The following is a 26,990-nucleotide window of genomic DNA, read 5'->3' on the forward strand; positions in this document are numbered from 1 at the left end:
TAGGAATCAAATATTTTTTGAACAACTTTCCTGCATGCTATTTTCTGATTGATATTTGTCGAGTACGGATGTCTAGCGGTAGAAGTGAAGATTTTCGCTGTGTTGGCAAAATGTTTGGGAAAGCTCTTGGTAGTGACGTTTGGGAAAATGATACAGGCTCAGTGTTTTTAAGAGATCGGCAAGAGATGAAATTATTCAATGGTTTCTAATTTTGTTCAAAAGAAGAGAATTTCTTCGACAATCGCAAAATAGGATGAACCATGATAATTATAGAACGATTACTAAAAGAGTAACACCTCAATTACGATTAAGAATACGTCGTGATAAGGTTTACGTTGTATGCAACAAGTTGAACATGAAGTTTTAAGCTTCTTTTACTCCTGCGAGACTTAAAAACGGAATTTTCTTTTTTTATCATTCGCTTCGTTCTTAGTTTTGCTTATGCTTGTGCAGTCGTGCTTGTATATATGTCAAAGTTAATTCTTTAATTCTATATTCTTTACCGTCACTTTACTAAAAATGAGTATTTGCAAAATTTTGACTCAATCATAGAGTCCCATCGCTCTCTAATTGAGGAAATAAATTTTCGCAAAAAGTTGATGTATTCCAAAATAGACCTCTCTACCACCTATTTTTGGATCCTTTTGCGCAGAATTTCACGCAGCATAAATAATCTTAGCAACTTTTCTTAAGATTCTGCATGTTTATATAAAATGTGCTTGAGGACTGCATTGAAATGAGAACCAAGTATTCGAAACATTCATATGAATTTCTCAAATTAATATGAATTTTATTATAATTAGCTCATTTTCGTATATCGAGTAGTTGCAGAGGGTATTAAATTTTATGGAACCGGTTGCTTGATATAGGACCGATTCTCGTTCGTTATAATCAGTTAGTTACATTATGGTTGACGTCATTATTCAGACGATTGATCTACAATCTATCCTAAGCATAACCTATAAAGTTTGAAGTTTTAGTATATAATAAATATAATCTATATTGGCCAGGTTTTACATTCGTACGCACGTGTACCTCTTTTTATGTAATCCCTTGTCCTCTATAACTGTTATCAAGTTTAGATCAGCTTGATGACAATTATAGTAGAAATAGCAAGTGAGCATACAACTGGGCGATTCCGACCTTTACATTGTAATTATTCCTGGCTCCAAGTATAGGCAATAATTAAGACCTTAAAAAGTACTGGATATTGGTTTTGTTTAGGGTACCTTCTCTGAAAACATGTAGGAAAATATATAGGCTGTTCAGTTTTTCACTGATCTTAGACATTCAATCATGCTAAGGTAAATGTGTTGCGTCCTCCAACTCCTAGGGCTTTTTTGACAAGTGCCACACTTCTTGAACATTTATATGGCAAGAGTAATGAAAAACAAATCATTCGATACTACGTCCAATAAACCTAATTTAAACTGAAACAGACATATTAACATAACATAACACATCATACAATAATTTTAAAATGCTTCCAGGCTGAATCAATGTCAGAGAACTGCTCATCCATAATGTAGCATGATCGACTAAACACATTCTTTATTATGAATTATATTTTAACAAAAAATTGCAATTATTAGATTTCTTGGGCAATCTCTGAGTGTGAAAGCAAATACAGCGTATTAGATATATTTCTACTGAATAAATAAAGTCTGAAAACTTGTGATGTGTCGTATCAATTAAATCCATAGATCTTTTATAGATATTTATAGTTTATAGTATATTTATAATTTACAGAAGTTATATGGTTTCATTCTCATTTATCGCTCTCGTTTCCATTGATATCCACTAACCATAAATCATAAGCTTTTTACTTTTTCCTCTTACCAGAGTCAAAATCTAGCAACTTCTAGCCTTGGTACAAAACACAATTAAAAGACTGAGTTAAGGAGTGCTACAACATTAAAAATCAATAAAAGAGAAAAGATCTTTTACAAAAAAGAGTGGGATCAATATACAAAGAATTATCGACTATTATTGTTCAACACCAGCAAATCAGAAAGAAAAATACCTACGTACAATCGTACAATTTATTAATGTAACATGAAAGTTTAATTGAGAATTGAGTCTATTGCTTCTTTCACGTCTTGAAATACCTACAAAAATAAACCACGAATCGAAAAGTTTATTTACGAAGGGCATTTAACAAAATTATCACTTAAATAATCACGTATCACTGTATTACGTACGTACCTCATCAGGTGATCCTGTGGCAGGAATACGCTTTACTAAGTTCAACTTTTCGTAATGTTCTATTATGGGCATTGTTTGTTCTTTGTAAGTATTAAATCTAGGCATAATTTATGTTTTGTAAGTACGTACGTTTTAAATCAAGCCATCATTTATGTTTCTTAAATTTGTGACATGCAAATGCTGAATACTTCTATTTCACCAGAAATTGCTACCTGGGAGTATAAAGAAGTCAGAATAAATAAGTTTTGTGTATCCAGTTGCTTAAGCCTTGGTATTACGTAACTATATTAATCGCTACCAACAATTTTGAAATACCATCTGTCAAAGATATATGTAACATATACATAATATATCTGCAATGTTAAACAAAATTATACACTCTGACTTTATGCACATCTGTTATAACAATCATTCAGTATTATCTGTATCTAAGTTTGCACACTTCAAATCAGAGGAAGGATTTTTCCATTGTACCTTTTCCTTAAGCTGTGAATGTTATCATCACTTCGTCCACTTGTTTTTCCTCTCTCAACAATTCTTCTAATACATTCCTCAAAAAAAGAAAATTCAGCTTTTAAACAACCAAAACAAGTATATTGTACTATAATACGAAGACAAAAATGTAAAATGTAAAAAAATGTAAAAATGTTCTTGTCACAAGTGCAATCTGTTGTTTGCACATAATGAAGGACACAACATATCAAGTAGTTCATATTTGTGCTGATGATCAGGGGGCAGATCCTGCAATTATTGGGCAAATGAAACTTTACATGTTTGTAAATGTAGATCATCCAGGTTGGTATAGTCCTGAGAAGGACTGTTTTTGTTGTTGTTGACTGACGTTTCGACAACCTTAGCGGTAGTCATCTTCAGAGTCAAATGACTCATTTGACTTCATTTGACTCTATTTGACTCTGAAGATGACTACTGCTAAAGGTTGTCAAAACATCAGTCAACAACAACAAAAACAGTCCTCAGGACTATACCAACCTGGACGATCTACATTTACAAACATGTAACGATACTCCCGGGTTCAAACCATTTACTTTAAATGAAACTTCCATGCATGATTAGTTTTTATTTTTGGGAAATACATAACCAATGTCTCTTAAAATTAGGTAGCTGTTATAACATATTTTGCCTAGCCCTGGATCCATCCACATAAAATTTCATGTAAAAAATTTCAAAGCAATTCACCTCTTCCGGGCAATCAAAAAACAAAACACATTTAACATCCACAATCCCAGTCATCCTGTTATTCCATCCTTGAAGATTGTCTTCATTACGTGGAAATCCATCAACAAGAAATTTTTTAACACTACTTTTCTCCATTGCCTAAAACATAAAAGTTTGCAATGAGTTTAGTTTACTTTCAATTTTTTAGGATTCAAAATAAAATTCTTGGAAGAAACAAAGAAATAAAAATTTTATTAGAAGAATAATTTCACTTTGCAATCTTTGGAAGTATGTTGAAATGACTAGTTGTTATACTTCTCATGTAATTCACCTTTACCTTTTGTATAAGTGCAATAGTGATTTCAACTGGAACAATTTTTCCATCTTTTATGCAATTTTGAATAAGATTTCCATCTTTTGATCCACTATCTCTTTCATTTCGGAGTAATTCACCCGCTGATAGATGGACAAAACCAAATTTCTATAACCCAAAGTCAGTGATGTCAGTAATTGCCATGGAAAGTCAGTGAGAAAATGCCATGTTCCATTAGTCAATGCACAGCTCAGCCAAAGTTAATGCACAAGTTTGTCCACAAATTTTTGCACACATGTGCACAATATTTAAAATGGGGTGTCCTGAATGCAGACCAATTTGTTTTCACATACTTAATATCAACAAAATACTTGATATACCCTTAACGCACAATCATATCTACTGAATAGCATACGTACATATATCAGTAGTACACAGAAAGGCATTACTTTATACTGGTTCTATACTTCAATACAGCCTACTGTTATGATTGACCCGGGATCATTGCAGAAACGCTTAAATAAGGAACTTTATAAGACAATGAAAACATGTCATGTCCTATTGATACGCTGCGCTAAACACGTACGTGCAACATTTATATTCTGCAGTCTGCATTCCTAAACTACAGTGTCGGTGTTGACATAAAAATGATGCAAAATATTCATCGTTTTTCAAATATTTATAGGTGCAATTATTCATTGCCTTAAAAATACACTAGTTTCGAATAAATTAGAACGCCATCATTAAGTAATTTTGTTCTAAATGCTAGTTTTATTATGTTATATTTACCTTGACAATTTTCTCGCATTGTGTTCCTTTTCCAGCTCCTGGACCGCCAAGAACAAAAGCTACAATAGGCTTCTGCAATGACATGATTTTTCTTACAACCGCTTGATACACTTTGTCAATGTATAAATACTACGAAATAAACACAAACTATCAAAAAACATAACACAAAATAAAAGTTTGACGTTGACAGAAAATACTAAAATGCCAAGTTGGCACTTCCTGTGACCTGCATATTTTACTGGATGGTGTTTTACAAAATAATTTCAAGGTATCTAAAAACAAAAATATACATGAAGTATTCAATGATCAGATGCTGAATGTGGCTGAGCTAAATAAGCTTTGGCTTGAATGGTCTCTTACAACCGTAAAGATAGAATTAAGTTTGACTTTATTCGCAAATATTTCATTAAAGTGATGAAACATTGACAAATGGCGAGGCATAAATAGTCTTTCTGCATTAAGTGATGTGTCGTATTTTTTCAATGACAATATTTTTAGTTATCATCGTTAGTCGTATCAAGCATGTATTTTTCTTTTGGCTGGCCTAAATATTATGGTTTTGATAACATTGAAAGTGAACAGCCGTGCCGATTCAAGTTCAACCGCGATCTCTCCATTCTTGCTGTTTTGACAGAGAAAAGCTTAACTCTATGGTATCATCATGTATGTCTATTGTGGTTCTATTGCATTCTAATTCTTAATGTTGGAACAATTGAGGTTTACGTACATTATACACATGTGCGTCAGTGCATGTATGTAACACAGTGTTTTGAATCTGATAAATTGAATTTATGTAAAATTAATATGTTTGATAAATCTGAATAAATCAGTTTTGTTTATAGTGCATACTTAATTTACACAATTTTTGCCGTTCATCCAGTGAAGATATAATATGTCGGAAAAACACCATGAAAAATTATTTCATTGATAATCATAAGAGCATGCAGAACTGTGTAATTTTCTGTGTCAATTTTTATTTGGTTTGAGCATCAGTTATTTATCAACAAACACATGACTGAAGTGTGTTTTCTTGATGTTCATATCACATATATTTGTGATAGTTTGAAAATTTGTGTACCCTAGCCACTGATACAGAAAAGTAGTGGTAACGTAGACACCCCCAGCTAGCTATACCCCCTGAAAAATTTACAACACAGTTTTGTAATTAATTTGCCAAAAAATTGACATTTTTTATTGCTTATCAATTGTTTAATAATAAAAAACTAATCACTACAAGCTGCATCCAAAATAAACATTTGTAAGTAAAGTATAATTTTTAAGCAATAAATAACTGTAATAATTCAATTTTTCTTTCCATTTTAGCCTTTTGTTGTAATAGTATCATATCGCCGATCGAGGAAATCTTTGGAGGATTATGGGAGAAACGAAGACTGTGAATGGAAACTTGATTCTTCCTCTATTGTTATCAAAGTAATACGGAGCCTTACTATACTTGTTACAATCTTCTGTCTTTTCACTCTTTGTGTTTTTATGTTTGGTAGAATAAGTTGTTTGATGGGAATTTGTAATAGACATGTGCAAGCTGTTACGTATCTGCAAAACTGTGTTATTTAACTTTTCTGTCTTTTTGGCAATGTTTTTACAATGTTAAGTCCCCTTATAGTGTGACATACAATGATCACTATATCATGATCAAAAAGAAAAAAATTGTATATTTTTGTGAAGTATTACAAAGTTTTAACCTTTCACATTTATAGACCTCAAATGGTGCCTTGATATTTTATGGGTTGCAACTTTCGAATGGGAACTCTGGAAAATTGTATGTTCTTGAAAACAAACGGTAATTTTTGGCTGCACACCTATAAGATGTGTTAATAAATTAGTTAAAAATAAAAAAATGTTGACTTAATGTTTTCTTAGAAATGTTGGAAGTACCGCACTCTCACCATTGTTTGAAATACCTGCAATACTACTGGCCGAAAAATCAGTTGTATCAATTACTGGAGGAGTGTCTTGGTAATGTTCTACCAGAAACTCTACAAAAACTTAAAGGCATTCGTTACATGTGTACATAATATTAGAAATCTCAATACATTTTGAAACAACTTTTCCAGATAGTTCAGTAATGTATGCATTTATTATTTAATAACATAAGAATTCAGTTGAACATGATGAAAAGCACCATTAGGTGCATTGTACATGGAACCTATAATTAGGGAATTCTTGTGTATGCAAAGCATTTAAGTTCAACAGTTTTTTTAACCTTATTTGCATTCACGTTTTTTGTAAACAGATTTGTGAAATTGATGTCTGACACCATTTTCAGTTTGCCTTCAAACTAGGAAATATTTTGAGGATTTTTATGGGCTGTTTTATTAATATTGTATCTTGGTGATCACATATTAATTTATTCAGTGTTAACAAAATGTTTCTGTGCTCATTTCTAAATCATTCTCTCTGCAGTTTATCAGTGAAGAAAAACGAAATCTTTGTCGTCAGTCACCTGGGTATTCTTCACCGAGTTGAATGGGATGGAAATATCAAAGATAATTTTTCGCTTTCAATATTTTCCATTCCTTTTATCTTGGATTTAGAAACACCTCTTGGTTAGTGTAATAAATAACGAAAGTGTTGTAATGTTTCGTAAAATTTCATTGTTCGTTTTGTGCGACCACTAAATCCTTCAAATGGCGATCCGTGAAATGACCATTGTCTTTAAAAAACGAATTTCTTAGTATGACCAGTCATTAACGGTTAAATGGTCAGCTGTTGAATAACCAGTCATTAACTGTTTAATGGCCAGCTGTTGAATAACCAGTCATTAACTGTTTAATGGCCAGCTGTTGAATCACCAGTCCTCAACGGTTAAATGGTCAGCTGTTGAATAACCAGTCATTAACTGTTTAATGGCCAGCTGTTGAATCACCAGTCATCAACGGTTAAATGGTCAGCTGTTGAATAACCAGTCATTAACTGTTTAATGGCCAGCTGTTGAATCAGCAGTCGTTAACCTGCACGCTGTTAATTGATCAGTCACAAGTCATTAAACGACCGATTTTTAAAATACCATTCGTTACATGACCAGTTGTTAAATGGCCAGTTGTTAAATGACCAATAGCATGGAATTCTTTTTTAAGTACACCATTGCTTGTTTACAATTAACCACTTCCAAGTATACGTTATGAAATTTTTCACAACTTGCTGTCAGAACGTAGAAGTCTTTGCGTAATGTCACTTTCGACTAGTTTTTCAGAAAATAGTGTTTTGTGTACGATAATTAACACCAAACTTTTATTTTACTTGAAGTGGAGTTAAGTTCTGTCGTTTTCTATTGTCAGTACGTACATAGACATTTTGTGTTTTTATAGAGTCCGCTCAATATCTAAAAGGATCAGAGACGAACATTTGTGATATGCAATTCAGCTCTCTACTTGGTGGATTTGCTTTTGTCCTGGAAAATGGACATGGTGGATTTATGTCAGCTTCCACATCCAAATTTGAAGCTGAAGTAAAGTGTTCTTGCTATTATTAATTTTTGAACTGCAGTATTTTTGAGTCATGTCGTGCTTGTAGTCATTATTTTCTTATATCTCATTATGTATCATTGCTAATGACGTTTATCTTAGTCTGTTTGAATAATGACCTTCCAAAACTCTTTTTCAAGTATTACTTGTCAATCTATTTAGGATGTGCTTGCTATCTGGGCACGTGATTTAAAGGAGGCAGCACTTGCAAAAGTCAACCACAAATTTCGTATTATTGCGTATGGCTGCAGTCAGTAAGTACGAATTCCGAATTCCGTGCATAAGACTAGTTGAGTTTGAGACAGCAACATATGGTTACTTCTTAGTGGTGGGTGTATGATGTATTCATTTGATGAATTGACCGGAGCGTTGCAGTTCACATTCAATTCAATTGCATTTCTCCTACTTCTACTTTTACTACTGTGTATACTGTACTATTTACTGTACCACTACTGTGTACCTTTACTATGTAGCACTACTGTGTACCACTACTGTGTACCTTTACTATGTATCACTACTGTGTACCACTACTGTATTACTACTACTGTGTGTACTACTGTGTTACTGTTACTACTGTGCACTACTGTGTACTACTACTGTGTACCACTACTGTGTACCTTTACTATGTACCACTACTGTGTACTACTACTGTGTACCACTACTGCGTACCTTTACTATGTAGCACTACTGTGTACAACTACTGTGTACTTTTACTATGCACCATTACTGTGTACCACTACTGTGTGCCACTACTATGTATCACTACTGTGTATCACTATTATATACCACTACTGTATACCACTACTATGTACCTCAACTGTGTACTGTGTAACGGACGTTGCATACAAATTAATGACTGGACTTAAAATTAACTGGATTGGACCATAATCACCTGAGCTTCTCTTACACATTGACATACCATATAGAAACTCAATGGTCGTTCACGTTTAATGTAATAAAGTATACTAAGAAACATAGGTACTTCGATAGAAGGTCCATGTCCATTTCAATATTTAAGAAAACAAACATGACAGTTTTTTGAGTGTTTTTTCTGTAGTTATATGAGATTCGAAATATGTCTTGTTTGTTTTCTCAAATATTGAGTTGAGCATGGAACTTTTCTCCGGAGTTTGTTTCTTTTTATACTTTAATGCAATACGTAATGTAACGGATGCCGTCTTCTCGATCATCATAAGAGGATGTAATGTATGGTGTAACACCAGCTGAGCCTGAAAATTATTATATTAACTATTTAAAAGACTCTAGCACATCAGTCGGATCTATAGAGAAAATGTGCTTCAGTCCAGATGGTCACGTTATAGCTATTTCGTGGGTGAATGGAGGTCTGGCACTATGGACAGTTTTTGGTTCGCTGTTGTTTTGCACTCTGGACTCCACTTTTTATGGGTAATGTTTTTCGAACGCAAAACGATAAAATGAGTCATGGAAATACTTAGCTTATTGGCTTGTTTTCTTTTTTATTATTAAAGTTAGAACTTTGCCACATCGTTTACAATGAAATTCATAGTATTTCAATGAAAATTTAGTGACTAAATTTCTATTGACATAAATGATTTTTGTCCTTTTTAGGTCACAGAGTGACGTATTTACGTCCAAACCGTGGCATATTAGTGCAATGGTGGGTTGTGTATTTTGTTTTTTTATATATAAGCAAAAACTTCTGAATCGTGAAGCTCTTTTAAGCTTCCCTTTAACTTTTCTAGGATCCATCCTCTATCTTCTATTCATTAACACATTCACATTTACGCTGTACTTATAGCATGCATGTCAACATTATTCAGATCCTGAGGTTACAAACATTTTTTCAACTGAAATGAACAGCAATATTGCTTAGAAAAATACGTTACGAATATAGTCTCGAATGTTTCAAAACGTATACAGGCTTAAATTAAGAACATGCTCTATGTATGTGTATAATCCCTGTTGGCTAGGTACCTCAATAGGTGTAGCGGCGAACTAGTATCCCGAAGGTGCGAGTTCAGATCTCGTCCAAGTCACATGTTTTTCATGTGCCCTAAAAAAACCGTGTTAGGATTAATATTATATAAAGTGCTTAACGTACTTTTAAAATGTTTTTACTTCATTCTTGGTACGTGTATCTGTGTTTGCCTGCTTTAGGAATGGAGTGTCGAAGGATACAATTTAATACTGGCCATAGAGAAACCAGTAGAAGATAAATGGAAAGGAACTGGTAAAATTGAAAGTATTTTAGCATGTAGATAAGGTGGTTGGGAGATGCGCCCCTCCCCCATCCTTGGGTAGAATCAAATAAAAACGCCCACAAACGAGCCACCAAAATCTAGTTCAAACTAGATTTCTGTGACTAGATGACTGAATGACATCATATAAAAACTAGAGCACCCCCCTGCAAATACTGGATCCATCTGTGGGATGTTTATTATAATCCCATAGACGTTAATATTCAACTATCGGTTTCATTCGTAACCAGTAACAACTTCATTGCAAAACAAATGTTCTTTATACGTAGGTGAAATTGTGCACATTCCTTTCTTGAAAAGTATTTTGGCTTCCAATCCCTGTGTTGTAAGTCTTACTCTGTAAAAGTTAGCTTACGAAAACTTCTCTGATACGGATAGTTTATAATTATAGGATCCTTGAGGCTTTTATCTTAGACGTTGTTTTTTCTATATTTAGGCCAATCATCACCATCTTGTTCTGCAAGGAGAAGTGTGTCTGTATTTAAGTGCAGCGGATGTTGTGTCTGAGACTCGAGCAGCTCGTCATGAATTCTGTAGTGCTGAGAACGCTGATATGGAGTCTCAAGAGGGAGCAAGTTTACAGTCAAATGCAAAGCACTGGCAAATTGTCCAGGTGTTGTGTTGAGGGCCTCTTTAAATTTTATTAAGAGGAGAACGTTAAATATTTATGAAAGGATGTAATTAAAACTTTACAATGAGACAATTAAGAAGGACATGTGCGATTGAAATCGAGTTATTTTTTAGTTCAATGATTAGAATAGTATTGTGTGGATAAATGAAAGTAGGGATATAAAGTGAGAGACGTTGTTGTTTGAATATATTTATCACCAAGGATTTGTATGTGCTCTGTTATAATGTGAGATAGAATATTAAAACTACATTTGAGTATATTTTCGTTCTTTTTTCCTTTAGTATCCACAAACGTACGTTGAAAAAAACTGGCCTATTAGGGTAATTATCGATATTTGTTCTCATCAAAAATAGTTTGTCGTTTTCTTTTGCCACAAATACACTTTTATTGTAAGTGTTTGTTGCTGGCAAATATATTTAAACATTCCTGGCGAATCTTTTCCCTATCCTAAACATGTATGTGAATAATATTGGTAAAATATTTAATTTTAGAGTGTTGCAGTGGATGAGTCTGGTATGTTTTTGGCAATCGCTGGTCGTATGGGGGTTTCGCATTATTCTTGGCTCACTCGAAGGTGGAAACTATTTGGTAACGAAACTCAGGTATACCTGATTTGTCACTTTGTATTTTCTTGTTAAATAAGATGTGTGATAAATAGTAATGAAAAATTTCTTCACATGTGATAGGAACAAAGCATTTATTGTCGCGGAGGCTTACTTTGGTGGAATGATTTCTTGGTCATTGCTTGCTACAATTTCCTTTCCGAAAAAGATGAGGTACCTATCATTTATAAGACAGCTTTCTATCTTCGTTTGAAACAATTTTCTAGTTTTTTTCTTTGGTTCAGGCGTCTTTACTTTATTTTTCAGATACGTTTCTATCCACGGTTATCTAATTTAGACAACGCATTTGCCAGTGAAAAAACCCTTCAATGCCCGCCATTTCTCATCAATGTTTTGGACAATATTCTTTTGGTTTATTCCTCCGACTGTACATTAGCATTCTATTTATTGGATAAATCAGATGGAGATGGTAATACTGAAGTCTACGTAAGCACAATGAAAATGCTTTGAATCTTAAAAATAAGACTTTTTGTGGGGTTATTTTTCATGTAGACCGTGTCCACGTAAGTCGACTTCAAGATATATCATTGGTGTCACATGTTCCCCATCCGTTATCGGTCATTGAAATTATGTTGGGTATGGCTTGCTTTGATGAAGGTACATGAAGTATTGCCAATTACACGTAGCGAAGTCCCTAATGATTGTTGGTCGATAGTACAGATAATCGTTGAGACAATTTAAAGTACAAATGTGATGATGAGTGTTCTCTGTCTCTTTTTTTTACTGTTTTAATATTTCGTTATTATTTTGTATATCGCCGTATGGATAAACTATCCGTTCGACTTTCTTTTGTTTAAGAATTTGAAAGTAACTAAGCATATTTGTAATGATATATGCATATATATAATCATGATGATTTTGACAGGTTCTGGTTGTGCTGTTTTCGGTATAAATAGAGTCGAATCTCTGTTAATAAATGTCGGAGGAAAATTGCTCATGCTTGAAAGACTTCATGAAAAAGAAAGGAGAAAAACGGTAGTCGTTGTTCACCAATTGCAAAAATCTTTACAAGTTGTAATTGATGATTTTAGTTTACAACTGATGATTTTGATTTTGATAAATGATACGTATTTCTTATGACTGTAGCTACAATTCTCTGCCCCCGTCATACTTGCATCGTGCGTTGAAGCTATTTGGTCATCATTAAAAACATTTTGTTCTGGAAAGCAGCATTTGGTTGAAGCATTATGGTTGAACTGTGGTCTCTTTGGAATGAAAGTAAGTCTTACGTAAGAATTGTTTTCAGTTGTTTTTTTACAGAAATACCAGCGCCATATGTAGATTACTGCCCTTGAAATTAAGAATTCCTGGTGAAAGACAGACCAAATTTAGAGCTGTTTCTCATCACCTGCATTTTGCCGTCAAGCTATTTTTCCTGTCATTCAGTTTCGGCCATCACTTACACTTTTTTTTGTATTATTCAGTTTATTGTCGTGCAATCTTTGTAGGTTTGGCTTCCACTTTTTCCTGGAGATGATGAAAAACCGCCAAATTTCCTTTCAAAAAGAATAATGCTTCCAATTGAAATGTCTTTATGTCCACTTGGTAAGTTATCTTGAAATATATCTTTCATCTTATTAAAGTTCCACTTACGTAGCAACAGTGCGAAACGCATGTACTTCTAGTATTTGTTAATTGATGATTGAAGCGAACCAATCCATTTACCCAGAGGTAAACTATGAAGGTCTTTTGTTGTGTGCGACTATGAACTGAAAAAAATTATTAAGATCAACATCTTAACGAAGGATTTTAGGGAAACCTAGAATCAGTATGTTACGTATTTATTGTTTGTGTAAGTATTTTATATCAAATATTGTTATAAACTGTAATTTCGAAGAACTGGCTACCAATGACCGACGTCTGTTTTATGATGAAAACCACTCTTGCTTAGGTTGTTTTGGAAGTCTGTATTTCAAAGCATTGTCTTCGTAAATTGTTTTTTGTAGTTGTGCTATCAGAAGAAGCACTTGTTGTTGGGGCTGCATCAGAACCTGTCCACTCCGGATTTTCTTTCAGCCAATGGGAGCTGCCAATGTCTTTGCAAGAGCCATTTCCATTTTGTACCTTGGAAAGACCGGCAAGTTGACTGGTTTGAAGCGATTTTTTTTCAGTGAAATTTCTCACAAAAATAAGTACTACGATTTTGTGATGTAGTCGTACTTTCTGTTTTCTCTTTTTCATCCAGTCGTACCATAGTTCATAATCCGATGAATATATCAAAGATTAATATATTCTGTCCCAATCCCTTTGCTTAATGTTTCACACTAGCTACTAAAGAAAAAAATGAGTAACTAATTTTGGATGGATTGTTCCTTACATTTGCATATTTTTTGGCACTTGTTATCATTGTATGATTTGAGAGGAATTGAGATAAAAAAGAAATGGATTTCGTGTCGCCCTTATATTAATTGTTCACAAATGAAACTCGTTAATTTCAAGTACTTTGCTATTTTGTTGTCTTGATTAGTGATGCATGCTATAGTTTTGATTCATCCAAACTACATTACAGGCAGAAGTTTATCTTCACAATCTTTTACGACAACTTCTAAGGAGGAAGTAAGTACTTTGGTATAGTTGGATGGCTAGATACTTGACCGCATTCTGACGATTTATTTTCGAATTTTTTTCAAGCGAATAGATTTGCATTTTTCAAATTAATTAGTGAATCTTTTTTTCAGCCTTGGTATCCACGCCTTAAAAATTGCCCGCAGTTGTTCTGACCTGCGCCATTTTCCACACGTTTTGGAGCTAATGCTTCATGAAATCCTTGAAGAAGAGGCAACAGCATCTGAACCATTGCCAGGTTTTAACATTTATTTATACGTACATAGAAGTACTTTTTTCTCGTGCATTTTGTAATGATAAGCGATTTTCAAACAGTATGGCGTAGCTAGCCTGCTTGCAGCCCTAACTTCATTACTTAGTAAAGGCTATGGCGTAGCTGGCTCGCTTTTTTACTCCTGTACTCCTGTTATGCTAAAATATTTCTCCTCGCCAGCTATAAAAGCAGTATAGATTTCTAAAGGAATAAATGATTTAACGACTAAAGTTTTACAAAATGAGAGTAAAACATCGTTACTGTTTTCATAGGTCTAAAACAAATATTTTAGTAAAGGATTCTGACTGCACATCTAAATTTAAATGGTATTATTAGTCAAAAGTGGCAAAGCTCGCTTGAATTATTTTTCCTGCAGAGCAAAACAGAATTTTTTCGCTTTTTAACTGTTGTTTGATTATGGATCTTTTTATTTTGATGTACAAGAGTACTAACAATATATCGAAGAGATACACATAATAATTCAAGTCTTGAAAGTGTCCTGTGCCTTAGCTATCGTGGCTTTTACTCCTGAAGCCAACTTGACTTTTACTCCTGCCTGACTATGCTTATAACTTAACTATGCTTCACAAGTAGTTCTACTTGCTATTTGTTTAGATGCGATGCTACCAAGAATTGTTGCCTTTATTCAAGAATTTCCAGAATATTTACAAACAGTCGTTTATTGCGCGCGTAAGACTGAAGTAGCTTTATGGAGTTATCTTTTTACCGCGGTAGGAAATCCACGAGATTTGTTTCAGGTATAGTATGAAAGGTTACATGCTTTCTAGACTGAGGGGGCAATGTATCTTTTATGAAATACATTAAGTTGAACCATAGTTGAAACAAATACTGTGACTACAAGCGTCATATTTTATGAAACTTTACTGCTTTTTATAGAAATGTCTGGATGGTGGCTATCTTGAAACAGCTGCTTCTTATTTAATCATTTTACAAAATTTGGAGAAACCGGAAGTCAGTAAGCAGGTTAGTTTAAATTTCGCATTCAAACTGCAAGTAGCTTATTGTTTTAATGTAAATTATACTGTATATATGAGTTCTGAAGTATCGCTACATATGTATGTATAAAAGTCAATGTTTTACTGTACGTGTACTCTACGGTGTGTATAATAAAAGTGTATCGAACTTTACTTTAATATACTATCTTGCATATGATATGTTGTTTAGGCTTATATTTTTAAAGCAAAAGAGATCAGCTCTCTAGATTTCCAATAAATATGTTTTTCATTTCATATCAGTAAGAAATGATCGGGCTCTTCTAAATAAAATTTCAAGTCAAAATTGTATTTTTGCCTCGTTGGGGAAAAAGACCTTTAGAATTTAACGTATTGCGATAATTTCAATGCCTTACACAATGCTAAGCCCAAGAGTGCATTATGTTTTGTCAACTACGTGCCTATATTACATATCTTTTTTCTATGCTTAACATCGTTTCTGCTCCTTGCAACTTGACATAGCTTTTAGCTGCAAAACATGCACAACAATAAACCATTGGGATTAGTATAGTCATCAGACATTAAAAGTTTAAAATATGTTAATTTCTATAGATCTTATTTCTTTTTGATACACTCTCTAGATAATGACTCAAATTCTAACGATAGATGTCGTCTATTATTTTTGGATTTTGGGGACATCTTGTAGCTACGCCTCGAGCTGAGAAAACTCCATTTCCCAAAAGTGGGAAAATGCAATTTTTATATGAGGAATACTCGATCCTTTCTGATTATTAAGAAATGAAAAACATGTCAATCATTAGAAAACTAAAGAGTTCCACTTTTACAATGCACAAATACAAGCGAAGAACACAATAGCATTTGCACTATAGCGCAAAGTTGATATTCCTTTTTTTGACACGTACTGTACAATTCTTCAATTTTTAGTTGGCGACAATTTTACTTGAAGCTACTTTGTTAGATGACAAGTACGAGGTAAGTTGGCATTGTTGATATCGTTTTGAATTTGTAATTTCAACTGAATTGGTACAGTTTTCATTTGTTTTGGCCATTCATGAAAATTCAGTTAAATTTCTAATTGCTTTAAAGCGTACATATTTTCTGGCACAATTATAGTGCACTTTACTGTGTATCGTATATAATCAAAAAACTTGTGGATTTTTTATAAAAATTGTTAAAGTTGTACGTTTCGTTTATCAAAGGAGCTGTTTCCGGAATAATTTATGTTTTGTCTTATTAGGGCGCTGTTTGTGGAATAATTTATGTTTTGTCTCATTTAGGCGTTGTTTGTGGAATAATATACGTTTTGTCTTGTTAATATATTTAGCAAAAAAAAGAAGAAAGAAAACAGTACACTGTCTCATTTTTAACTATAACCATCTTGCTTAGTTTCAACAATATATTTTAGATTGCAAGAGATCTTGTGCGTTTTCTTGGCTCCATCAAAGTTAGTGATTTCGACAGCCCAACACACAGTCCTTGTGTGAAAACCCCGGTGATGCCAACCGCTCGTCCTTCCCTAGTAGACGATGATGAAGATGACCTCACCCCTCTCCCCCAAGGAATACAACAATCACATTCTCAGTCGACAAGCAGGATAAGTGTGAGACCTCCAATCAAACGAATTAGTTCCTCAGACAGGCTTCAAACGCAAAGATCTTATGATAAATCTTCAGGATGTGGACGAAGCGAGGAAAAAAACTCAACTTTTGCTAAGAAATCAGATTCACAAGAGCAGATTGAAGGTCCCGAAGGATCACAACATATTGTTTTCAGGTTACTACCGTTATTTTAAACAACACAATTTTTCACACTAATTTGAATGGGCAAACCAAACGAACCTTTTGACATTTAAAATCTTTAGGAATGTTTTCGTTTTTGTTTATTTCTTGTAAGTAAGGTTTAGAAATTTTGCGATACTGGCAACGATTCTGGCAGGGCAATAATAATTTCGCATTATTTTGTGCCACTGTTCACATTTTGCACAGACACCTGTAATCTAAAAGCTCGTTCTTACTCCAACTTTCTGAGTGGGGAATAAAAATCACTTCACAACTATTCCAACACAGTATTATCACTTCATCGATTGCTTTAGTTGAAGTATTTTTGCAAATATCTTTCCAACTTCGGAGAAATAGTTTGCCATTGATTAGCTGGAGTGCGATGTCTGTTTTTGCATTCTGTTAGTGCTCTTTAGGACAACCACCTATTCGTGTATTCTAAAAGCACACTCACATTATATTTACATTACATCTTCCATATTTTACCTCGGAATTCATTCTTTCATTCATTCTTGTAGATATTCAAGCAGCGAAGCTCCCGAAGGATTTTTCTTAGATTCGATTCTCAACCGTCACGCTCGAAAATTGTTATCAAACAACAGACTTAAAGATCTTGGCCGATTTTCAGCTTATCTTGATTTCAACCTACGGGCATGGCTCAAAAAAGAAAGGTAAACAGCTTTGATGCATGCGATTGTATAACCTATGTAATTTTAAATTGGGAATTTATTCTTATTTCATTCTTTGCTTGCAAACACGGCTGAGAAGCTACAAAATTGCACTAAATTCTGTGCAGAAAGTACTAAATTCTTTACAGAAAGAACGTAAACGTTTGCTTTGCGTTGCAACATATGACGTGAATAGATGACACACAGCGCTATCTTGATATCATGTAGTTTTAGAATTCCAGTTTACCGTGTTTCAAATAAACATCTAAATATTATTGGAAGAAGGCGGACATTAAAAAAAACAATCCTGTTGACATTGGAGAAAGCTACAACGATGAGTTGTCATCAGGGGACTGAGACTGAGTTTCGAACATGCGCTTGGTTTATCTTTTGTTAATTGTAGGTGCAATGTACGTATGCATCTTGTTGAACTAAATTTAATGCTTTCGTTTGCATTAGAGTGTATAAATGGTGAAGAAATTAGAAAAAAATATCTGTAGGGAATTCAGCGTTAGAATAAAGCTCCATGGTCGATATTAAATTCAAAATGCCTTCAGAATAATATTATCGGTTATGACTTATTACTATTTCTAAATAATAAAATTTCACCATGTAAGTTGCCTCTATCGTTTTTGGAAATGTAAATATATCAAAAATATGCTGCAGCAATATATTTTGAGCTACTCTTTATATCTGCGGTTATTTACGTATTAATTTTAAAGATATTATCTCGTAGAAAGCATTGATATTCATTTATATGACACTTTCACCAATTGTCGAGGTTGAAGGGTGGATATTTCTTTGGGGTTGCTGTATTTTCTAAAGTTGAACATAGATATTTCGTAGACTTTGCTTAGTGAAATCGTTGCAGCCATCTTATTGATATCAGATCGTCGCTCATCAAATGATCTGGAGGTGGAACTTGTTAATAATTCATGTATTATTAAGACAGTTACCTCACTCTATTTTTTATTACCTATTGACGTATTGTTGAATGAAGAATAAAAAATGGTTTTGTTTTTATCTATTATCGAGGAAATGATCAAGGAAATGTGACTTAGTACAAACGTATGGTTTGCAATCGTACTTTTTAATGTTCTACAGTTATTATCGTTGTTTGAGAACATTTATTAACAGTACAGTTTGCAAAAAACTTGTTTTATCTTTTTGTAGAGATCGTGCAGCAACTGTGAACAATTTTGTGGAAGCATTTCTCAGTATCCATCGGCAGTTTGAAAGCCCTTTCCCTTCTAAAGCGACAGTGAATTCACTTAACACGGGTACGTTTTTCTTGCCAGAATGTGCTCGTATGTAGAGATTTTTACATTTCTTAATGGAAAACAACTTTAATATGACGAGTTATGAAATTAACTAACAACCGCTGACCATGTTATCAGTAATTTTTTGAAAAATAGAATTTGTTTTAAAGAGACGTCCAAGCCAACAATTCGTTCGAAATATCATTCTGCAACCTCAAGTATAAGTTTTGGAAAGCATAAACGCATTGATTTAGTCACTGCGGAAGACGAAACAGGTTAGGTAACGTTTTTGGAAAGAAGGGAATGTGGTTGTGTTGAAGATCAGTGTGCATGTTATTGACTTTTTTGCAGCTCCTGAAGAGGTGGAATTGCAATCTCTTCAAGTTGAACAATCTGAAACGAGCTCATTTTCTCTTGATGACGATCCTGATGAATTAGAGGAAAGTACATGGAGTTACGACACAAATATTAAAGATTTGGATGATTTTATTGGACAAGTTCCGTGTTCTCGTCAGTCAGATAAAGAAATAAGGTGAGTTTCTTTTGTAGTTGTGTTGCGTGGTGACGGTATTAGCAATATGTATTATTTTATAGTGCCTTTTAATAGTAAGTACTTTTACAACTGTAACTTCTTTAATCGATTTTAAGAACATTTGCAATATAATTGATGGATCGAAAATTTCATCTTTTTGGGCTTATATTATGACTCTGCAACGGATGTGACAAAAAAATGACAACACATGCACTTATGATATAGCTTTTATTGTATACAGAAAATGCTGTTACAAAATATTCCCTACAAACATAAGATTCTGCGTAGGCGTACTGTTTGATGAATAATTAAAGGCAATGTTTTAAGTAAAAGTGCGTTTTCCCTTTAAACATTTCACTTTCTGCGCCCACATGCTTCTAGGCGTAAAAAATCCATAAAGACGAAATTTTCAACCTATGAAATATATTGCAAATGTTCTTAAAATTGATTTAACTATCTAAAAAGTAATTTCCCTGACCCCGGTACAGGCACTGCAAGCAATATGCAGATTCACTTTGTGCTATGCTTAAACGCTTTACAAAACTAACCAGTGTCGCGTGATAAACAATTTAACGTGTATATGAAACTTGTAAAAGCTTTAACATATGTTATGAAAGTAATGAAATTTTAGCATTAGTCAATAAAATTTTAACATGTGCTATTGTAAAATTTGAAGAACAGAACTACTGTATTTTTCACATTGCGTATTTGAGTTTTGATTGTAGGTTTTTGTTGTCGCCATTTTCTAACGTCTTCATCACGTGACGTCTTCACGTTTATTTTTTCAAGATTTTTGTTACAAGCAATGTCGGAGTCCTATTGTTTTGATTGGTCCTTACTGCTGTCATTGGCTTTACGTGATGGACCGTTAGTTAACCAAGTCGTTCAAGATATTTTGTTGTCTGGCATTGATGAACTAGCTCTGGAAAACTTCATTCGTCTTAGAGATGGCATAAAAAGCTTAGAAAATTGGGCACAGCGTGAATGGTGGGTATGATTGTAGCTAAAAACTGCATGAATGCCTTCACATTGATTGAGGTTGATTTTAGAAAATGATACAGCCGAAAAGTGGAACCTGTTTTGATATAACTTTTTTTTTTAAATACCGAGTCTGACTTTCCATTGTAGCTAAAACCTATCATTTGATTGGACATAAACTGTAATTAAAATCTCTGTAGGTGATAGACAGATAAAATTGCTCTCCTCTCACCATATACAGCTGTTTATGTTAAAAAATTTTTAGCCCCATTCATTTCATGTGAGTTTGACCACTATCAAGTCAATACAACCAAGTTGTTTCAGAGTCAAAACGAGGCAAAACGCTTTAAACGTTTCATCTTTTTGGAGCAACAGAAATGAAGTTTCTTTCCGGTTTACCGTCATCAAGCAAAAGGAGCTAGTTATATTAACATTCAGGCTGCATGTGTTAACCTCAGGTCACTTGTGAAGCGTAATCATTCTTAAAGTAGCTCTCGTGCTGATCTGTATTATATAGCTTAAAAAACATGTTTCTTCGAACATTTTTTGTAGTCAGGAATACAGTGTATTTTTTGGTCTGTTTAAACCACAATGGAGTGCTCTTTCCGATGCCATAACTACAGTTGCCACTCGCTTGGCAGAAGCTCGGAAAACAAGTACTAGAGTATCTGAGCAAGTAGATGTTGACGATGAAAATGGAGCGACGTTTACTGAAAAAGTCAATAGTGATATCTCCAACATAGGGGAAGCAAATGACCCTTATGAATGCATTCTATCGTAGAATTAGGATGGACATACTTTAAAATTTAAGTATTTCGTGCAAGTCTGTGTAGGGCTATTGAAAACAAATAAAACAAATGCTAATTCAAGAATAGAATTCATTACATTGTTGGATCTCAAGTAATATGCTTTCTAGTTTCTTCCAATACCATTCAGCTATAATTGTGACCGCTGTTAAAACAAGCAAATTTTTGAGGTAACATCGTCAACATAGCATTGTGATGTTTTTATACCCAATGTTTTGAGTGATTGAAAAATTTATGTATATTTGATAACATTTCTTTGCATGGTTACGGGACAGATTTTTTTGTAAGGCTTTTTTGCGGTCTTTTGTTCAGGTGAGAAAGAATGACATATATTGCTGTCAAAGCCTATCAAATTTCTTTTATCTTGAACACGATATTGATTTCACAAGCTACTTGACATTTCCAGCGTTTTCCCTTTGTGTTTAGTCTATCGGTCAAGTTATAATGTTATTTAAATTGTAGATGCACACTTCGGCTTGGCGATCTTACACACGATATATAAATATAAACAAAACATGAAGTTTACTGCTAAATCGCTGACCATTGTTACTGTTATAAATCTTGACAACAACCTAAAATCCTCGTCTTATTTTTAGATTCTCGCTATGCATATCCAAATCTCGACGCTTTGTTAAAGGCTTATTTCCATGCAACTGTATTTTACGAAAAGAGGAAACTGCTCGGGTGCATGTTGCTCTCAATCGTGAAAGCTTTTCCACATGGCGGAAATTGCACTGCTGCGCTGTTGAGAAAAGATGGCTGCTGTGAACAAAAGATAGTTATTTCTCCAAAACACCGTCATTTCTATCTATATAATTCGTTGTAAAAGCAGGGTTAGCGTTCCTACAAAACGGTGATTTTCAATGAGAATATCACCGCTTTACTGTTGTGATTTTGAAGGGTGACCTTTTGAACTTAACAAAGCTGCGTGTGCCTCATTCAATAAGAGTGCAAGCATTTTGCGTTTTTGTGTAAAGTGCAGCTGCATTGAATTAACCTTTATTATTCTCGACCATCGCTTAAAATTCTCAACCCGTACAGTTTGTTTTTCTCAAATACTAGATCATATTTTGAGTATATGGTTAAATCTTCTCGAACTTAAGTTGGTGTTATCAATACACTTCTATGACGTTTGTTTTGCCATAAGAACGTTCTTGAAATGAGAGTAGGGTGTCGACACCTCTGGGGTGCGTCACCATCTTGTCTATAACATTAATTTTATTTTGTTGTATTGGCAGATACGTCAGGAGGATCTCTCCAGCTAGAGTATATCCTGAGGTAAGTTTCAAAATTCTTTGCGTTTTGAAGCAATACATGCAATGACTAGAAATACTTGAAAGTCGTACTAGACTCGCTATAATATGAAATGTACAGGCAATCGGACAATAGACGCGCAATTTTATCTTTAGCGTTGTCTTCTGTGTTTTTTCCACTGTTATTTCATTAAATGATTTCTCTATAACAAAACTTCCCTACATATTTTAATTTCTAACACATTGCATGACGTACGAATTTCTAAATTTTCAATTTCGATGATGTGTATTGAGCGATGAAATGATGAAATTGACATACACGCTATTGTTTATATATTTTATGTGGAGGTTGTTAAATACTGCTGCAATAGACTTACGCGGTTGGCATGAGCAAGTTTGTAGTAAGAAATGTTCGGTTAACTTCATTTTATCAGTAGTTAATTATCCATATCATGTTGTTGTTATTCTTTGGTATTCTGGCTGTTGCGACTTTGTAGTTAAAGAGGAGCCAAAGTCATTTTTGAAATCAGGAAAAATTTCTTCATAATTCCTATCTTATTTTTTATAAATGAGCTATTTTTCAACTCGTTTCAAGCAGTGAAAATCAGACCTGCCAACCCCAAGGAATGCAAAACCTTGAGATTAATGCAGAAAAACCGGGAGATCTGGCAAAAAAACTGGAGATTTCTATTCTTGTATACGACATATTTTTAGATTGATTTATTAGGCAAATGGCAATTACCTCAAGTGTTATGCACAAAAATTTTAACTGGCAGCCATTTTGTGTTACATAATTATACGAAAAAACGAAAATCAATGTCATGCCCAGTTCCCGGCGCACCGCGGCTACAATACGTAATGTTTTGAATGCTATTCATCGAGCATTTCTTTCCATGCGATGAATAGAAATGCCAACAAACGTCTAAAAGCCTAAGCTTTAAAAAAACCGGGAGATTTAGTATCTTTGTCGGGAGGTCGGGAAAAATGCAGCAAAAGCGGGAGTCTCCCGGCGAAACCGGGAGAATTGGCAGGTCTGGAAAATCTTCGAAAACTCCAGAAAAAATTTGTGTTGTTAATGAAATTTTTTCACAATGGGGGGTAATTTACAGTGATATTCAAAAATGAAAAAATAGCTTTCACTTTTGCGCGTCTTCAACGAGGTATTGTAAATAATTCAAGTCGCTCACCCGAAACATATTGCACACATAGAGAATCGGTCGTTAGATTTCACAACCACCGTATCTAAAATTTGTTCAGATTGGGAAAAGATGCACTTCATAGCCCTAACTTGTCTGAGTAATAAGTTTCGAATATCCAGAAACTTTACCTCCAGGATATTTTGATCTTCACAAATACGCAACAATTAAAAAACTTAATTAACATGGACATATTGATTGTTTTTTAATAGTTGGTGTTATCCATGGCGCTATTGAAAATTGTCGTTTTATTATTCATTGGAATTACTGTTGCTCGTGAGTATAAATTGATTTTTATAGTTAGTAATTGCTCTTATACAATAATACATGTTTCACATCAATCCTGTAATCGTGCATGGCCAGAGATTAGCCAGGTGTAAAGCGGATTTTCATTATAAACAAAGTAGCTCAACATAAGACTTTTAATTACGACAACAAATTAGAAATAAAAATAAAAATTTTTTTTAATAATGACGTTTCGTCAAATATAATGATAAATATTTACAAGAGGCTTTAAACATAAGCATATATTTTTATGGTGTCAAATTACATCAGAGGAATGAAGGAAGTTTGGATGACAGAACAGAATAGAAGGGGCAACATATTAAAGAAGGTGAAGGGGGATTGAGTTGCCTTGGATGTTAAGAGAGAGTTTAAGCTTGGATATGAGAAGACTTTCATGAATTGTAGGTATTAATTGTCAGAGGAAGAAGAGAGAACTGAGAAGTCATTAAAATCGGCGGAGTGAGATGTGTTTCTTTTATGGGAGTGCATTGCAGATGGTGTTGGAGAAGACGAAGTTTTCCTCTTAAGAGAGAGATTCCCAACTGTTCCGATATTCTGGTGTGCAAATGACGTGTGGCTTGAACCGCATACGACGCGGAACAGCATCTACACATAAATTAGTATACAACACCTGATCTTAGAAACTTGGGGACCCTATCCTTATCCCTTAGGGACATCAACGCTAATAATATAGTGATTGCAAGCTTTGATGTGAAATCTTTGTTCACCAACATCCCAGTTGATGAAACAACTGCCGTAATCACTTATTGATGTTGTGGCTATGAGCAGCCCCCTAGGCCCTCTTTTTGCTAACATGGTTATGTCCTTCAACGAGAAGTTATGGCTTCACAACTGTCCCTCCACTTTCAAATGCCTTCTTTACCAAGGTTACGTCGAGGGTTGCTTTCTACTCTTCCAATCATTGGACCACGTACATTTCTTTTTTACCTATCTCAACTACAAACATCCTAACATTTCCTTCACATCTGAACTTGAAAAAGACGGCACACTCCCCTTTCTTGACGTGAAAATAACTCGCTCAAACGGTATGTTTTCCACCTCTATTTATCGTAAACCCACTTTCACTTCACCAATTTCCATAGTTTCATTTTTTTCACTGAATTTCAATCTCAGCTATGCTATGAACAATTTCATACTGAACTAGAAGTTGTTAGAAAACTGTTCACCTCGCTTAAATAACTTCCGTTCTTACATATTTGACAGTCATGTTCACCACTTCCCCGACAATATATTTGAACCCCAAAAGAAAATCAATTGATTTTGCTTCCCTTTCACCGGATTACAATGTATTCAGATTTACACTGAAATCACTCGACTCTGCAATGTTGCTTTTCCTCATACTAACGTTCACTTTGTCTTTCGCTCCTCCAAAAGTCTCTCCTCTTTTTTTCCTTTCAGGGATAGGGTTAGCAAGTTTCTGATATCTTGTGTTGTATACTCATTTAAGTGTCGATACTGTTCCCGTCGTATATTGGTCAAACCACACGTCATTTGCACACCAGAATATCGGAACAGTTAGCATGGGCGTCAATCCTGCGATAATTGGGGGTGGACCATATTCATATATTCTGTTATGCCAGGATGATTTCTTTTGAAAATGAAATTTTTTTGAAAAGAACTTAACCAGGCATAACAGAATATATGAATATGGTCCCTCCCCCCCCAATTAAGACAGGATTGACGCCAATGACAGTTAGGAATCTCTCCATTAAAAGACAAACTTTCCTTTGTACACGATATTAATGACTTCTTAATTCTCTCTTCTTCCTTTGACAATTACGACCTTATGATTCGTGATCGTCTTTTCATATCTAAGCTTAAACCATCTTTCAACACCCAAGGCAACTCAATATATGTTTGTATGTAAATATTTATCATTTTATCTTAAGATATCTTAAGTTTTATTTATGTCTAATTTACTGTCGTAATGGCTTTATTAAAAGTCTTATTTTGGGCTGTTGTATAATGTATTATAAGAAACATACTCCGAATAAAAGATCCATTTTAAGACTCATTGAGTCATTCGTGTTACGAATTTGCTATAAATTCGAGATGTATTTATTTTTTTTCGGAGAATGACTCACACTTTATAAAATTGTCGGCTGCATGGTAATGAATTATAATAATGTACCCAACGTCTTTTAAGAAGCATGTCTAAAATCCTGTTAAATCTTTTGAATATCTCTCCGTAACTCCTTGATTATTCCTTACATATCCATTTTCATCCTGTTGTTTTATAATAAATGTATGATGATTGTTCTTGTATTTTACGTTTGTGTCTTTTAATACAACACAGGCAAGTGCAAATCCCCAATAGAGTTGGCTGTAGTTGTCGATGCATCTGATAGTCTGTCATTGAACGACGTGACTTTTGTTAAAGGTTTTATTAAAAGCGTAGGGCGCTTTTTTCGTATCGCGGTCTTTTCAAGTCACGTGTCCGTTGTTTTGGCGGGATCTAATGTTAGTGATGTCATTGCTTTGAACAAAATTGGTGCAAATAAGTTCAAGTTCTATAAAGCTGTGGATAAAGTTGTCAAACCGCTGGGAGGAGAATGGAGTGTGGATAGAGGTCTTCAAATGATTAAAAAACGAGTTTTTACTGAAGAAAACGGGATGCGATCTTTTTTACCACGAATTGTGTTGGTTGTTACGAGCGGAATACCAGGAAATGGAAATGATATTCAACATCAAATAAAGAATCTGACTGATGTTGGAGCGAAAGTGTACATGGTTAGTGTCGGTGATGTTGCACGACAAGACGAACTAATGCGCATGATCAGAAACGAAAGCAGTAACATGTATCAAGTGCAAAATTTTCGAGAATTGACGTCTTTGGCATCTATCATCGGCGAAGATATTTGTCAAACACATTATCACGGTATACAAAAGTTATTTTTGAGAAAGATTCAGAAATATTAAATGAAATGTATTTTGATTTAACTTTAATTTATTACCAACTA

General features: G+C 34.1%; 3 protein-coding genes across 4 annotated transcripts in view; 2 read left to right on the top strand and 1 right to left on the bottom strand.

Moving 5' to 3' along the window:
* Positions 1-1,967: 1,967 nt before the first annotated feature.
* LOC124440263 (UMP-CMP kinase-like) lies at positions 1,968-4,710 on the bottom strand. The gene is made up of 6 exons (XM_046990622.1): positions 4,484-4,710; positions 3,719-3,862; positions 3,403-3,540; positions 2,680-2,756; positions 2,206-2,302; positions 1,968-2,108 (listed from the first exon to the last, which is right to left on the bottom strand). Exons 1-6 carry the CDS (start codon positions 4,565-4,567, stop codon positions 2,064-2,066), a joined length of 585 nt encoding a protein of 194 aa, XP_046846578.1. The 5' UTR covers positions 4,568-4,710; the 3' UTR covers positions 1,968-2,063.
* Positions 4,711-4,793: 83 nt separating this feature from the next.
* LOC124440443 (guanine nucleotide exchange factor subunit RIC1-like) lies at positions 4,794-21,338 on the top strand. Its single transcript, XM_046990838.1, has 34 exons — positions 4,794-5,146; positions 5,807-5,914; positions 6,202-6,284; positions 6,365-6,460; positions 6,908-7,050; positions 7,813-7,952; positions 8,131-8,222; positions 8,295-8,392; positions 9,192-9,375; positions 9,559-9,607; positions 10,108-10,180; positions 10,478-10,533; positions 10,645-10,821; positions 11,121-11,159; positions 11,331-11,441; positions 11,526-11,615; positions 11,709-11,871; positions 11,955-12,059; positions 12,328-12,437; positions 12,549-12,680; positions 12,911-13,007; positions 13,409-13,539; positions 13,972-14,018; positions 14,141-14,265; positions 14,896-15,038; positions 15,178-15,264; positions 16,179-16,226; positions 16,660-17,027; positions 17,551-17,703; positions 18,874-18,980; positions 19,130-19,234; positions 19,311-19,491; positions 20,281-20,478; positions 21,022-21,338. Exons 1-34 carry the CDS (start codon positions 5,006-5,008, stop codon positions 21,248-21,250), a joined length of 4,209 nt encoding a protein of 1,402 aa, XP_046846794.1. The 5' UTR covers positions 4,794-5,005; the 3' UTR covers positions 21,251-21,338.
* Positions 21,339-22,495: 1,157 nt separating this feature from the next.
* LOC124440254 overlaps positions 22,496-26,990 on the top strand; it is a 40,654-nt gene continuing 36,159 nt past the window's right edge. Inside the window, exons 1-3 of one of the 2 annotated variants that reach the window (XM_046990566.1) lie at positions 22,496-22,553; positions 23,937-24,000; positions 26,327-26,908. In XM_046990566.1, coding sequence (XP_046846522.1) covers positions 23,949-24,000; positions 26,327-26,908 — 634 coding nt within the window. In that variant the 5' untranslated portion in view covers positions 22,496-22,553; positions 23,937-23,948. The remainder of the gene's footprint in view (positions 22,554-23,936; positions 24,001-26,326; positions 26,909-26,990) is intronic. The other variant, XM_046990565.1, reaches the window with a different exon arrangement.

Source organism: Xenia sp. Carnegie-2017, unplaced genomic scaffold (genome assembly GCF_021976095.1).
Source record: "Xenia sp. Carnegie-2017 unplaced genomic scaffold, XeniaSp_v1 HiC_scaffold_2, whole genome shotgun sequence".
In the NCBI taxonomy this organism is placed as follows: domain Eukaryota; kingdom Metazoa; phylum Cnidaria; class Anthozoa; order Malacalcyonacea; family Xeniidae; genus Xenia; species Xenia sp. Carnegie-2017.

Excerpts from the sequence above, each read along its gene's own strand:
- LOC124440263 (XM_046990622.1), bottom strand. The coding sequence starts at position 4,567 with ATGTCATTGCAGAAGCCTATTGTAGCTTTTGTTCTTGGCGGTCCAGGA. Across the intron at positions 2,303-2,679 it reads ATTCACAGCTTAAGGAAAAG|ATTTAATACTTACAAAGAAC; the intron begins GTACAATGGAAA and ends AATTATGCCTAG. Across the intron at positions 2,109-2,205 it reads CCACAGGATCACCTGATGAG|GTATTTCAAGACGTGAAAGA; the intron begins GTACGTACGTAA and ends TTATTTTTGTAG.
- LOC124440443 (XM_046990838.1), top strand. The coding sequence starts at position 5,006 with ATGTATTTTTCTTTTGGCTGGCCTAAATATTATGGTTTTGATAACATT. Across the intron at positions 12,681-12,910 it reads GTGGTCTCTTTGGAATGAAA|GTTTGGCTTCCACTTTTTCC; the intron begins GTAAGTCTTACG and ends CAATCTTTGTAG. Across the intron at positions 17,704-18,873 it reads GCATGGCTCAAAAAAGAAAG|AGATCGTGCAGCAACTGTGA; the intron begins GTAAACAGCTTT and ends ATCTTTTTGTAG.